The sequence below is a fragment of the Macrobrachium nipponense genome, chromosome 1 (genome assembly GCF_015104395.2).
Source record: "Macrobrachium nipponense isolate FS-2020 chromosome 1, ASM1510439v2, whole genome shotgun sequence".
NCBI lineage: Eukaryota > Metazoa > Arthropoda > Malacostraca > Decapoda > Palaemonidae > Macrobrachium > Macrobrachium nipponense.
Genome location: NC_087200.1, coordinates 149,933,929 through 149,949,128, shown reverse-complemented (window position 1 = coordinate 149,949,128; position 15,200 = coordinate 149,933,929). Strand labels below are relative to the sequence as shown.

Genomic DNA, 15,200 nt, shown 5'->3' with positions numbered 1-15,200 from the left:
CAAACTCCCTGACAGTGCAAGCGGCAAGAGCAACATCTCAATGATCATATCAAATATACTGTTGTGCCCTTATAAACAAAGGGTGTGAGGATGTGATAGGGGTGAATGTTAAGCCCTTGGCCACCAACACTGAGACACATCCTGGGGGGAGGTGGCCTGCAAGGCTATCACAAATTATGGGTTTGTATATTAATAAATATCAAATACAGTATTATATTCAATATATAAAAATAATAAAAGAAAAGATCCATACGGGAAATGCGAGTTTAATGACAGTCAGGCAAGAGCTCACAAAAACATGTCTCCATTGCATGATGACTGAAAGCAAAGTGGAATGTTAACATCTGAGCAAGCATGTCTCCCCGCCTACCGGACGGTAGTTACTGCCTGACCACCCTATTCAAGATTTTTAACGGCTGTGTTTCAGCTTCGCCGTAAGCAATTCCTATTGTAAAGGACCGAGGGTTTGTATATTATGTAGGAACAAATTTTGCTTTAATCTCTTTACTTTGAAGAGAATCCCTGGTATTTGCAGCAGAAGGAATTATGGGGCTTCTGGTTGTGAGAGGTTTCGGTAACAAAAGGTCTTGGTCATTTTGAGAAAAGGAATTTGGGTAACAGAGGGAGATCAGCATGCATAACAAAGGAGTTTGGTGTCTGAAGGATACAAGACCTTCTTTACTTTTTTGTTCCTTAATATACTGAAACAGATTCCAAACTGGCAGATTCCACTTGAATGTATTGGAGGCCCCCAAAACAGCTCAGAAAAACTCAGCTGAAATTATTTCCATTAATGCACAACGTTCATCCTCCTTTCCTGTTTCAGTTACACTGAATTATGAGCCAGACATGTTTGAGAATTGAGTTGCAGCAGGAGAGCCAATGCTCATATAACATAGGAAAACCAGGACTGGTCAAGAGGTTGTTACTATAGATCGACACAAAGTGGAAGGTTGAGGTAAGGAATCTTCCTCCTTTACAATGTGGGTAGTCTGTGGAGTCAATGTTTGAAGCAACTAATGTTATTTAAATTTTCCTATACCAGACACACGTTTATACAGGGCTTTCATTAGCCCCCCTTCAGCTTTTGTTTAACATTACTTATACTTACATATTTTGTGTTTGTAATTTCTAGGGCTAATTTTTGAATTTGAGGAATGCCCACCTTTACAGTGATAAAACCTATCAATAAGATGCTGATCCACAAGATAATACCATTTTGAAATGGTGTAGTATTTCTGTTTGCCCTAAAACTAATTCAATGTGGCCACATTTATAACTTAAAGCACTAACAAACCCTACTTAATTTCATAACTCTGATGGGCAGATGACCACCAGTTGAATGGTCAGGCAAATTCAGAAAAATAGTAAAGATGGTGATGTTGCTCCACCTAGTTTCTTAAACTCTGATGAAGGCATGCAATTAAATTTCTTCACTTTGAGAAGTTTTTCAGTTACGGGTAGTCCACGGTTATCGGTGGGGGTTCTGTTCAGACATCTTGATAAGTGAAAACCACCAATAACCTGTGATATTCGATGTCGATAACAGAAAATCAGTTATTTTCAGCACTTATTGGCGTCGATAACTGGATTTTGACTCTGATAACCAGTTAAGGGTGTGTCTGTTAGGTATGTACCAATGCCAGTAAACTATTATCGTCGCCAATAACCGGAAACAGGCACATTTCAGTGCCAACAAGCACCTTAAAATTAGGCCACCAATAACCGGGAACTACTTGTATCTACTGAATAATTCCCCTATCTTGGGGCAGATGTATCTGTGAGAGGTAACTGAATTGAATATAGAATTCAGGCCAAAGGTCAAGCACTGGGAGATCTGAAGTTAAATGGCCCTTATGAAAATGCTCTTACTGTCCCGATCTAAGTTATCACACTCCTTTTAGACATTCAAAAGTGTCCTTTGTTGTTACTTTGTCTTTGTATAAACATACCACATCAAAGTAGGAGCATTTCTCATGCTTTATGACTTTGGCACTTTTATTACTTATGAGATTAAATCATATTCCTCATCCAGGACATTATAGAAATCTGTGATGTTCACTTTGATTTTTGTTCCTTAAGAGTGAATAAAGGCTTGATTTGCAACAGCACTGCCTGAGAAAGTAACGTAAGCCTTGAAGTACTTATAAACTGCCAGAGAAATTAACGTAAGCCTTGAAGTACTTATAATCTGCAATAATTTTAAGCTTAATCCTTTACACTAAGCAATAAAATTTCATGCTGCATCACATAAGAGCTTTCTCACCACTCATGACCCTTATAATTTTGTATTATTCTCTTTCAGTTCCTCAAGCTTCTGTCTCATTCTGACTGCCAACAGATACTTTTTATTGGACACTCCTCTTTTGCTACTTGTACTAAGGTTTGCAAGTCCTTGTGTCCTTTTAACTTTTTAATATCTAATTCCCATCTCCTTGCTCATACATTCCACTAAAAATATTCCAGTTCATTGCCATAATTATGCAAATGGTTATGAGTACTGTATTTAATTTAAAAGCTATCCTATATGTACTGACAATTTCTTTTCTTATTCAATTTCTATTTTCTGCACTCCTTCATCTGCTGCTTTACTACTTTCATAAAGTTGTAGCCAATAATGGACATCAGCACATTCTGAAATCTAGTTCATGTGCTACAGTTCATTGTAATTATTTAATAGGCTGAGGTTATTTAGTTTGATAAATTTCAAAAGTGCTTTTTCTCCTTTTGATGCTTCTTTCTTATTGTTGTTGATAACTTTGCTATCTTTATGGCTAGCCCCACATTTTCAAACTTATTATTATTTTCTTCAGGTTTGTGTACCTATTCTATTGAGGAATAAATTTTTACTAGTTCATTTCTGCCTTAAAATTTGTGGAGTGCATATATAACCCTTGACCTTAATGCGTTCTATCCTTTGTTGATATTGACTTACGGAGCTTCACGATGTATCATTCCACTTTTTTTGTAATCAGCGCCTGTAACAATTTTACTTAGTTCTCTAATGCAGAGTACAATAATTATATAAACTGACAACAATAACAAAGATATACAGGATGACAAGAAATATTGAAAGATCATAACAGTAGTTATAACAAACTTACAACTGCAAAAGCAGTGAGATATAAGAACGTCATCTCAATACAGAGTATATTACATACTAGAATTATGAACATTTACGATACCGAGTAGCATAGATGATGATGATACACTTCACCTATTTAAGTACAGGGAGCCCCTAGTTCACAGCAGAGGTTCTGTTCCCAGCCCAGTGCCAATAACCGAAAATTGTTGATAACCGGAACATCACAGTAATTATGGTAATAAATGGCGTTTATAACACCTTAAGCACCTATTGGTGCCAATAAACCACTTACTGGCACCGAAAATCACTTACCGACAACAATAAACCACCTACCGATGCCAATTACCCACCTACCGATGCCAACAAACCGCTTAGCTGTGCCAAAAATTGCTTACCCTCGTCAAAAATCTGGTTAACAACATCATTAGCCAAGTGTTGTAAAACTGAAACATTGTTACTGATGCTTATCGGGGGCTGCCTGTATCATGATTGTTTTACTGAATACAGGCAGTCCTTAGTTATCAGCAGCCTCGGTTATTGGCGATCTGGTTTTATGGGGGCTTGTCTAGCGCCAATTTCCAGTTATTGACGCCGATAATAGAGTACTACTATAGTGGAGCCTGCTTTTTGCATTCTTGAGATCCTCTATAGACCATTTCTACCCATTATTTGCGGGAAAATTGTGTATTCACAGTATTTTTCTATGATAAATATCCACAAATTACTATATTTTATAAATTTTATGATTAAATGCACTTTTGGTGATAGAACTATGTAAAAAATCCCAGTATATGCAGTTATAGTGGGTTTTCTTGAGTTCAAACTAACAAAATAGGCAGTTCTTGGTATTTTTATAGGGGTTCTAGGTATTCGCTGTATTAGCACCAATACATACCTAACTGATTTTCGGTTCTCGACGATTTTTGCTTATCATCAACCATTGGAAAGGTACCCACCCCTCCATAACCAGGGACTGCCTATATTTGATGAACTACCTATTATTTTATGAAACTAAACAAATCAAAGGCTATCCCAGGTTATTGGCAGGAGTTCTGTTTCCGATGGCGTGACGACAACCGAAAATCAGTGATAATAGCAACGATCCCAGGTTATCAGTGCCGATAAGCGGGGATCAGTGCATATCAGCACCAAAAATTCACTAGACAAGCACCATAAAAACGGATCACCGATACTGGGACTACCTGTACAGTAAACCCCCTGTAGTTGTGGGGGATGTGTACAGACAAACCCCCAAGCAAATAGCTAAAATCTGTGAAAACTTAAAACCCCTCTAAAAATGGTTAGAACTGCCTATCTTGTTAGTTCAAACATAAGAAAAACCCTCTAAAAATGCTTATACATACCTGAATATTTTCATGGTATATCACAAAAATTGCATTTAGTCATGAAATTGATATGAAAATACAGTAAATAGTGAATATTTCTGTGAAAAATACTGCAAATAGAAGAATTTTCCATGAATAATAAGTAGATAAGTTCCATTGAGAAATAAGTGAATAGGTGAGTTTGAGTATCTCAAGAACGTGAATAAAGGGGGTGTCAACTGTAAACAGAAATTTGTATCAGTAAAGGAACAAACAGCAATGCACACAGTTTATATCCCTATGAAATTATCTGATATTGAAAATAATTGTTACCAAAATCTTTTCATGTGACAAAAACTGGCTGCACATTTAGCCTTTTTTCAGGAATGAAGCACTCCATTCATCCATCAATAAACATTTCTTTATCATTTAATTAAACATCCATCAATAAACATATTTCTTTATCATTTAATTAAACATAACTTCATTCTAATAATACTGTCTAGGTATTCTACACTTAAAGCATTTAACTCCTTTACAGAAAAATACGTATTCAGAATCTAAAAAGAGAAAACACTTTACTCACTCTCAAAAATGTTTCTAAGCAATCGATGAAGTTTGTACCATTAAAGGGGTCACCACCAATGCCAACACACAGGGTCTGGCCTAAACCAACTTGAGTTGTCTGATGCACAGCTTCATAAGTCAAGGTGCCTGACCGTGACACGATGCCAATGCTGCCTTTTTTGTGAATATGACCTGGCATAATACCAATTTTGCACTGAAAGACAAAATATAAATAACTGTCATAACCTTAAATATTGTCCTTATTATTGTTGCCAAAGTACAAGCAGAGAAAGGATAGACCTTTAAAAATACTGTAACTTTTACATACATATACTGTGGCTGAATGAGGTACAACATCCCTAATCCAGGTAGTTTTAGTATATATTTTGACCTTACCTTCAGCAAAATTGGATTGGTAGGTGTTTGTAACAATTTACCAAAAATCACATAAAACATTAAACTATACAAATATTATCAATAGTTGTATAAGAATCTATCACACTAGGCTCATTCGTCTTCAATTTGTGTCTGGCATGGCTGTTCCATCATACATTCCCATTTTAAGCACCATTCTTAGAGATAACACTTTTCTGGTGAAGCAAATTCGAGGATCGTTTTTAAGGGGGGTCATACCCCTCTTTATCATACCGCCTCATTTTTTACAACTTTCGGAGTCAACAACTATGTAGACCCCAACTTTGATAGCAGGGCCAAACAGGCCAAAGAAGAACTATAGGCTGAGTTTTATCAAGAGCTGTTTGAAGGAGCCTCGTGATGAAAATCTTTCTTGAGCAACCTTTCGCAACATGTACATGCCTACCAGTGCCTGACTGAGCCAGTCAGTCAGCATTGGATGGGGAAAGAATGTATGCCCAAGTTATTCAGAAGTGAATGAATGTGAGTTTGATAAATTGGGGATGATATAATCAAAGAAATTAATGTACATCCAGATGATTATCACAAATTCATCTGGATTCCTCATCATCCTGTAGTCAAGACAGAAGCCAATACAATACCAAATTTCGTCCAGTCTTCAATTGTTCCTTGAAGATGAATAAGGCTCTTTCTTTTAATGAGGCTACATATGTTAGTGTAAATCTAATGGACATTGTCAAGTTGTCCATTTATTTCAGGCCCGACAAATTTACGATGTTGAGCGACACTAACCATGCTTTCTTGCAAATACGACAAGCAAAGGAAGATGATAAAAATCACTTTTATTTTTCATGCGTGTTGGAGACACATTGGTCACCTCGTTACAAGACCATCATATTTGGCTTTAACGCAAGCCCTTTCATTCTGAATTAGGTCTTGAAGCATCATGCAGAGAAATATGCTAGTGATGAATTTTCCAAATTACTAAGAGAAAATATGTATGTAGATAACATGCTAGTCACTAGCAATAATCCTGAATTCTTGAAGGAAGTGTACCAAGAAACCCAAAATAGATTGAAAGAGGGTGGATTCACACTAAGAAGTTGGAATTCTAATAGTAGGAGTTGCAGTCTGTTATGACAAATCAAGGTAAACTTGCTTCTCATGGGAACTCATATGAGAAAGTCCTAGGGATGAAGTATATATTGGAGTTTGATACCCTACAAGTGAGTGAGGTTCACTTGGATGGGACAACTAAAACTAAACGGGAGGTCTTATCTCAAATTTCTAAAGTGTACAACCGTATGGGTCTTTATTAGCCTATGTTAAACAAGGGTAAATTCCTTATGCGCGAGTTAGGGGCAGCTAAACTTGAATGGGATGATGTAATTTCAGACAATACTCAGAAGTGGTCCCCAGCATTGCACTGACCTCAATTCCTTGTCTACCGTATTTTTTCAAAGGTCTTGTGTCAATGAAGACTCTTCTAACTCACTTGTTGTACTTACTGATGCTTCAAAATTGGGTTATGGCTTTGCTATTTACAGTGTAGCTGATGGCTGTTCAAATCTGTTTTATAATAAATCTAGAGTTGCCCCTATTAAGTCTAAGACCCTTCCTACCTTAGAGTTACTTGGTGTTCATCATGCCCTAAAGTCTTCCCACTGTTTTGGATTCTTTTTCCAACTACAAGTTTTTGGATGTCACCACTGGAGTAGATTCTCAAGTTGTTCTTCAATGGCTCCTTGCTGATAATATTAATGTCAAGAGTGTATTCACTTGTAATAGAGTAAAGGATATTGCAATGTTCAAACAGTCCTTGTTGAAAGATTATGGTATAACCATCCAATTCAGACATGTAAAAAGTGAAGAGAATCCTTGTGATCTTCTTACCAGAGATTTGTCCTTTAATGAGTTTGTGAAGCAATTATCTTTTTGGCAACATGGATCAATGTGGCTATCAGTGTTCCAAAAATTGTGGCCTGATTATGCCTTAGGGTGTTTTTCTGATGCCAGTAAGTGGCTCGTGGCTCCCTGGAGCAATAGTTATGCTACCTTTCATATAAATTCAGAAATTTCTCCTCGACCAGTTATTGATGTACAAGGTTTTCTTCTTTTCGCTGGGATTTAAGAGTAACTAACCTGGTGTTCAAGGCAATATTCAAAATGAGGAAATGTAGCAAGAACCCTGAAAGTATTGCAAGGCTTCATCTTTCAAGTCAGATGCAAAGGGAATGCTTCCCCAATGAGTTGGGTTAACTTACCTGATAGTGACAAACCCAAGGAAGTCCCTAATTTAGTAAATAAGCTAAACTTGTTCCTTGATGATACAGGACAAATCAGGTCTAGGGGACAAATTGCCAAATCCCACATGTGTCATATGATGTTCAAAATCCCATTCTGTTGAGTAAGGGACATAAGTTAACTGAACTACCTGTACAATTTTTCCAGACCACCTTGAACAATATTAGGACTGGTGGATTTTGGATTCCCAAGGTAAGACAAGAAGTTAAGAACATTTTAATTAAATATTTAGCATTACCTGTCGCAAATTCAATAGTACAGTGTTCCTCCCGTATTCACGGGGGATGTGTACCAGACACCCCCGTGAATAGTTAAGACCCGCAAATAGTTAGAACCATCACTAAAAAGGCTTATAACTGCCTATCTTGAAAGTTCACATACCAAATGTATACCTTAAATAACATCCTAATTCAAATATACCTAAAATTACTAACCTAGTACTGTATCAATCTTTGATGTTATATTATTAATATCATTTCAAAGTCATCTTAAACATTTTACCATTAGAAATGTATACCTATAGCTAATAATGCAGAGAGAGAGAGAGAGAGAGAGAGAGAGAGAGAGAGAGAGAGAGAGAGAGAGAGAGCGCATTGAATGGCAACATCATATATCTGAGACAGAGAAAATAATAATGGAGAGAGAGAGAGAGAGAGAGAGAGAGAGGAGAGAGCATTGAATGGCAACATCATACAGGTGGCCTGCGGTTAACGGCGCAATCACTCAACGGCGAATCGGTTTTACGGCGGTCGTCAAAAATAATCATTAAAAAAATAAGGCATTTTAAAGGTATCTTTACGGCACAAATTTCAGTTAACAGCGCCGCTAGCGCCGTTGTCTAACGAGTTCATATATATGTAGAAATGCTGTTCAGACCATAAAGGTTATGCAAATTATATTAACAAATTTTATGGAGAGTTATTATGTAGGTATTAGGGTAAAATATATGCCTCTGACGCTGTTCTATGTCGAAAATATCGAGTTACATAAGTGCAAATTTAGCTATGGATGTGTCGATTCATAAATGTTCATGCTTTTGTTTAAAATGTGTATGAAAATGTATTACGTGAAAGGCATTTTTATTTCTGTACAGAAATATGATACATAGGCAGCTTTTGAAACTGCCCTTCACGTTATCAAATACGATGTTTTTTCATGTTCTTTCTTGTAAGCCGCCGCCTGCCGCTCTTCCGAAAATATCGATTTAATTAAAAAAAGTGCAAATTAGCGATCGATGTGTCGATTTTATAAATGTTTATGCTTTTATGTTTAAAATGTGTATGAAAATGTATTACGAATAGGGTATTTTTATTTCTGTGCATCAAAATTGATAAAAAGGCAGCTTTTGAAACTCCCCTTCAAGTTATCGACTACGATGTTCTTTTCAAGTTCGTTCTTGTATGCCACCGTCTGCCGCTCTTCCGAAAATATCGATTTAAAAAAAGTGCAAATTAGCGATCGATGTGTCGATTTTATAAATGTTTATGCTTTTATGTTTAAAATGTGTATGAAAATGTATTACGAATAGGGTATTTTCATTTCTGTGCAGAAATATGATAAAAAGGCAACTTTTGAAACTCCCCTTCAAGTTATCGACTACGATGTTTTTTTCAAGTTCGTTCTTGTATGCCGCCGTCTGCCGCTCTTCCGCAAATATCGAGTTAAAAAAAAGTGCAAATTTAGCAATCGATGTGTCGATTTTTCAAATGTTTATGCTTTTATGTTTAAAATGTGTATGAAAATATATTGCGTAAAGGTATTTTCATTTTTGTACAGAAATAAGATACAAATTAAGGCAGCCTTTGTAACTACGCTCCACGTTGTCAGGGGATGGTTTTTCATGTTCGTTCTTGTCCGCCAGTTCCGAAAAATGCATTGTGTTATTTTATTAATTATGCATCTTTTCCATAAATCCTTTAAAAATTTATACATTATTTCACTGTATCCAAGAATATTGTATGTATTCTCATATTATTGTATTTTAAAATACTACGGCAAACTTAAGCCCATATTCCGCGGAGAGGCCAATGTTGTGGTTTGAAATCAGCTGATGAATACGAGTCTGTTTCACCATAACGCAATTCTGAGCGAATGCTCTTGCTTCTAGTTAGCATAAAACGAATATCTATATACTTGACTTATATGAGACAAAGTTATTTTTCCATATACAGCGTGTTTTTAGGTGGAAATATTTATTGAATATGTCTCGTTGTGAATGTGAACTACTATTTTTTTTGTTAACCGATTACGTTGGCGGCATGTTTATTGCGTAAAAAATTACGTGATTCCGTTCGCAATACGTAATCCTTTATATCATCGTAATACGAACTTTACGTTATTTATCTTATATCGGCATGAAACCAACAGTAAAATGTGTTCTTTCAAGCACAGTAGTTTTGATTAAAATGATTTTATCCCAATTTTATCTACAGTTGTGTGTGATGGCAGACGTTTACTGCAGTTTATCCGTTGTTGCCGATGTACGATAATAGTCATTAGCAGCTTGAACAGTTTTCTCAGCTTCAGTTATAGCTAGGTTTAAATTTAACGGTATATTTCCCGATTGATCTTTAATCTATATTGATCACTGATCTATAGCGAATAAAGTTATTACATTAAGATATCTCAGTTCTATTCTATACGTAACGCCATTTATAACAAATACGGTAATGTTGCACTGTAGTACAATGATCGAAATACAAGCCAAACAGATGTTATCCAGTTCGGTTGTATTTAGAAAAAGAAAAAAAAAAAAAAGCCGTTTCTCGTTCGGTTGTTCATGGCAGTACACGTTCACGCAACGAGTATAACGTTAAAACCATACTTTCATCATTCTCTTTTGCTGTTATTGAACTTATGTAACTAGAAGATGGATAAAGTTAGGCCATTGTAATTTGATCTCTCATAAAATCGAACTATCGTAAGACTAATGATCGTAACCTGAACACTACAGCTACCTGTACACTGTATAAACTTTATTATATCTTTACATACTCTAGACACCCACATGTACTGTACAGTAAATTCTATAGTACTATACTGCATAAATATAATTTTACTTATTGCGCCGTTGTGGGATTACGGAGCCTTTGACTGGTCTAGAGTTTCGAAAGAAGGTGTGCGGCGGCCGTAGGCTTTAAAATCGCTCAGCGTCAAAAATAGCTTGGCGTCGGTGGCCAGGAACGGAACCCCTGCCGCTAATCGAGGGCCGCCTGTATATCTGAGACAGAGAAAATAATAATGGGGGGAGAGAGAGAGAGAGAGAGAGAGAGAGAGAGAGAGAGAGAGAGAGAGAGAGAGAGAGAGAGAGAGAGAGAACACACTCCCTCCCCTCCTGTCACATTATTTGACATATTTGACAGCTGTTGGTCCTCAATTTGGTACTTGGAGTTTGAAAGAAACATGCGTGAAGACTGGGATTCTTCATTCTTACATAATTTTTTCATTTATAAAATAAAATCTTACTAATTCACTTTAGTATTTTCTTTAATGAATTGATATTATTGCTAATTACGTTAATACAGTGTTCCCCCCTGGAACGACAGAGTCGTTATTTTTCTTAAACTACCATTACGATGGTTGTTTTGTTTCCCTTGACCGCCAGTGGTTATCCTCCTGGTGACGAGGTAACTTTTGTCGTGGTGTGAGTGACACCTGCAGACAGGTTTTGGACGGCGACCTGAGAGGTTCTGGGAAACCTCGGTTGAGAAGGCAATAGCAGCATGGCAGTATTGGGGCAGCTGGAAGTTATTTTGTAACTTCAGCAGGTATCTTTACCTGTTGTCCGTGATAGCAGATGGATGGGAGATGGCTAAACCATAGTCGTCTGTTTAGTTCCAGTTCGACAACAGATATGTTGTGTTGACGATTCTTCTGTGATCATCTGTGTGATGACCGTGTTCCAGTTTGCAGTTGGTGACTGCTTCGATGTTTTCACGGAGATCGTCTGTTGCTATACATCCTTTTCGACAGCTGGGTCTGTCGTGTCGTCTCTACGGAGATTATGCTATCCGGAGTTATGCAGTTTGGTGTTATGTTTCCGTGCTGCATGATTGTTTTTTTTTTACTGCTGGCTTATTAATTATCTTATTGTATTTTTTCTTTATGCTACCTAATTGTGATGTTATTATTATTTATGCTGTTCGTGTTATTGCCTGTTAATAATAATTTTTGTGTCGAGCAAGTGTATGGCTCTATTAATGTTATTTTAATTTGTTGAGCATGTGTATGACTCTATTAATGATGTTATTGTAATTTTCATTATTTCTTGTGTGGAGCGAGTTTATGCTCTGATTTAGTGCAATGGTCACTAATGGTGTCTGATTTTGGTTGATTTATCATTTTGATAACTAATTTGTGTGTTTTCGCCACCCAAAACCTGATCTCACTTGTACATAATGTAATAACATGTAAATAAATTATTATTAAGGTTATTTTTGTATTTTGTTCAGTCCTCCTCCTTGATTTGCCTTGCCTTCGTCAGTCATTCCAGCCCAATTTCTTTTTTTTATTTTGAACCTGTTGGTCTCTAATTACGAGACCGTTACACCCCCCTATTCGCGGGGGATGTGTACCAGACACCCCCGTGAATAGTTAAAACCCCCGAATAGTTGGAACCACCACTAAAAATGCTTATAACTGCCTATCTTGAAAGTTCAGATACCAAATGTATACCTTTAATAACATCCTAATTCAAATATACCTAAAATTACTAACCTATTACTGCATTAATCTTTGGGGTTATATTATTAATATCATTTCAAAGTCATCTTAAAGATTTTACCATTAAAAATATATACCTACAGCAAATAACAGAGAGAGAGAGAGAGAGAGAGAGAGAGAGAGAGAGAGAGAGAGAGAGAGAGAGAGAGAGACCAATGAATGGCAACATCATATATCTGGCCCTCAAGATTGAGACTTTGATATACGAATTGGTGGAGGGAAGGAAGGAGTCGGAGTCTAGGAGTTGTTCTCTCTCTCTCTCTCCATTATTATTCTCTCTGTCTCAGAAATAATTCATAGTCAAACTGTCATTTACTCCCCCGCCCACCTTCCTCCAAGTGGATAAAGACTGGGAATCTCTATTTTTGATTAATTTTATTAATAATTGAAAATTAGTTATAAGGTAAATCATTTATTTACACTACAAAACAAACATATGTAAGAGAGAGAGAGAGAGAGAGAGAGAGAGAGAGAGAGAGAGAGAGAGAGAGAGAATGTTACTGTTACTGTTTAATCTCTTTAAACTTAATATTATTTATAACTAGTACTGTTTATTATTATTTTACCATAGAATGTAGTAATGTCCTTAACCCTCTTACGCCGATTGGACGTAATAAACGTCGAGTCAAAATGTCTCCCGTATGCCGATTGGACGTATCATACGTCGGCTCAAAAAATTTTTAAACATTCGCGGAAAAATACTTATAGGCCTACCAGCCGAAAACTTTTGAATCACGCGCCTTGGGGGATGCTGGGAGTTCACGGATCAAGGCGTTGTTTTGTTTACAATCGCTACGCAGGTGCGCAAACGCGAATTTCTTTCTTATCGCACTAAAAAGTATCAGTGACACATCTCAAAAATTATTTCGTCACTGACATAATTTTTGCACCATTTTAAATTATCCTTTACATAAAGTATTATATATGAAAATGTGCGCAATTTCATTTAAAATACAACAATAAAATACTCATGATTGTAGCTTTTATCAGTTTTGAAATATTTTGATATAAATAACGATAAGTGCAAAAATTTCAACCTTTGGTCAACTTTGACTACCGAAATGGTCGAGAAACGCAATTGTAAGCTAAAATTCTTATATTATAGTAATATTCAATCATTTGCCTTCATTTTGCAACAAATTGGACATCTCTAGCACAATATTTCGATTTATGGTGAATTTATGAAAAAACTTTTTCCTTATGTTCGTGCGATAACTCTTCCGATAAATTTTTTCGTGCGATTGTCCTAATGTTTGCACCCTTTTAAATTTGCAGTTACATAAAGTTTTATATATGGAAATGTGCGTAATTTCATGCACAATACAACAAAAAACAACCCATGGTTGTAGCTTTTATAAGTTTTGAAATATTTTCATATAAATAACGTTAAGTGCAAAAATTTCAACTTTCGGTCAACTTTGACTCTACCGAAATGGTCGAAAAACGCAATTGTAAGCTAAAACTTTTATATTCTAGTAATATTCAATCATTTACCTTCATTTTTGCAATGACTTAGAAGTCTCTAGCACAATATTTCGATTTATGGTGAATTTATGAAAAAAAAAAAAAAAAAAAAAAAAAATAAAAAAAAAAAAAAAAAAAAAATTTTTCCTTACGTACGCGCGGTAACTCTTCTGAAAAAATCAGAATTTTTTTGTGCGATTGTCGAAATGTTTGCACCATTTAAAATTAGCTGTTGCATAAAGTTTTATATATGAAAATGTGCGCAATTTCATGTGGAATACAACTAAAAATGATTTAAGGTTGTAGCTTTTCTCTTTTTTCAAAATATTTGCATATAAATCACGATAAATAGAAAAAAACCACGTTCGGTCAAATTTGACTCTACCGAAATAGTTGTAAAACGCAATTGTAAGCTAAAACTCTTACGGCCTAGTAATATTCCGTCATTTTTCTTCATTTTGAAACAAATTTGAAGTCTCTAGAACAATATTGTGATTTATGGTGAATTTTTGAAAAATATATTTACCTTCACTCCGCGCGCTGATTCGCGGCCACAAGTCTCCGAAATACGTACATCGCATTATCCTAATATTTGCTCCTTTTCATATTAGCCATTTTAAAGAGTTTCATATATCAAAATGTGTGCAAATTCATGAAAAATACAATAAAAAATAATTAAAGGTTGTATCTTTTTCCATCTCCGAAATATGTGCATATAAAAAAATATATATATAAAAATTTCGACATTTGGTCAAATTTAACTCGTCCGAAATAGTCGAAATCTGCAATTCTAATCTAAAACTCTTACAGTATCGTAATATTCAATAATTTGTCTTAATTTTGAAACAAATTGCAAGTCTCTAGAACAATATTTAGAATTACGGTGAATTTTTGAAAATAACATTTTTTTACGTTCGCGCGTTACGAATTCGTAGATCATTTTGTGATAATATTTTTCCAGTATTGCTTTTATTGTTTTACTATGTATTATATATCAAAATGATTGCAATTTAGTGTACAATACAACAAAAATAAAGTAACTCGTTAGCTTTGACCGTTTTTTGCACAGCGTAATTTGAATAAAATCATCTATGAATTTTTTTTTTTCGCTACCATATATTGCATTATTTACATATGATAATGATATTATTTTTCATTTCTGATGATTGCATACTAAACTTCAGGCAATGAAAAAAAAATGAGCTAAAAATGAACTCTTAATCTTTAAAACTAAGCGCGCTGTGATTTTTTGACAAAATTATTTTTTCCGCTTCCGCGCTCACTCCAAACCGGCGCCGGCATACAGGAGAGGTTTTGATTTTTAGGGCTTCAGCGTAAGAGGGTTAAAGATATACTTA

General features: G+C 35.6%; 1 protein-coding gene across 1 annotated transcript in view; it reads right to left on the bottom strand.

Moving 5' to 3' along the window:
- Positions 1-15,200, bottom strand: part of LOC135219755 (succinate--CoA ligase [ADP/GDP-forming] subunit alpha, mitochondrial-like) — a 134,957-nt gene that overhangs the window by 56,739 nt on the left and 63,018 nt on the right. Inside the window, exon 4 of the mRNA XM_064256801.1 lies at positions 4,997-5,191. Coding sequence (XP_064112871.1) covers positions 4,997-5,191 — 195 coding nt within the window. The remainder of the gene's footprint in view (positions 1-4,996; positions 5,192-15,200) is intronic.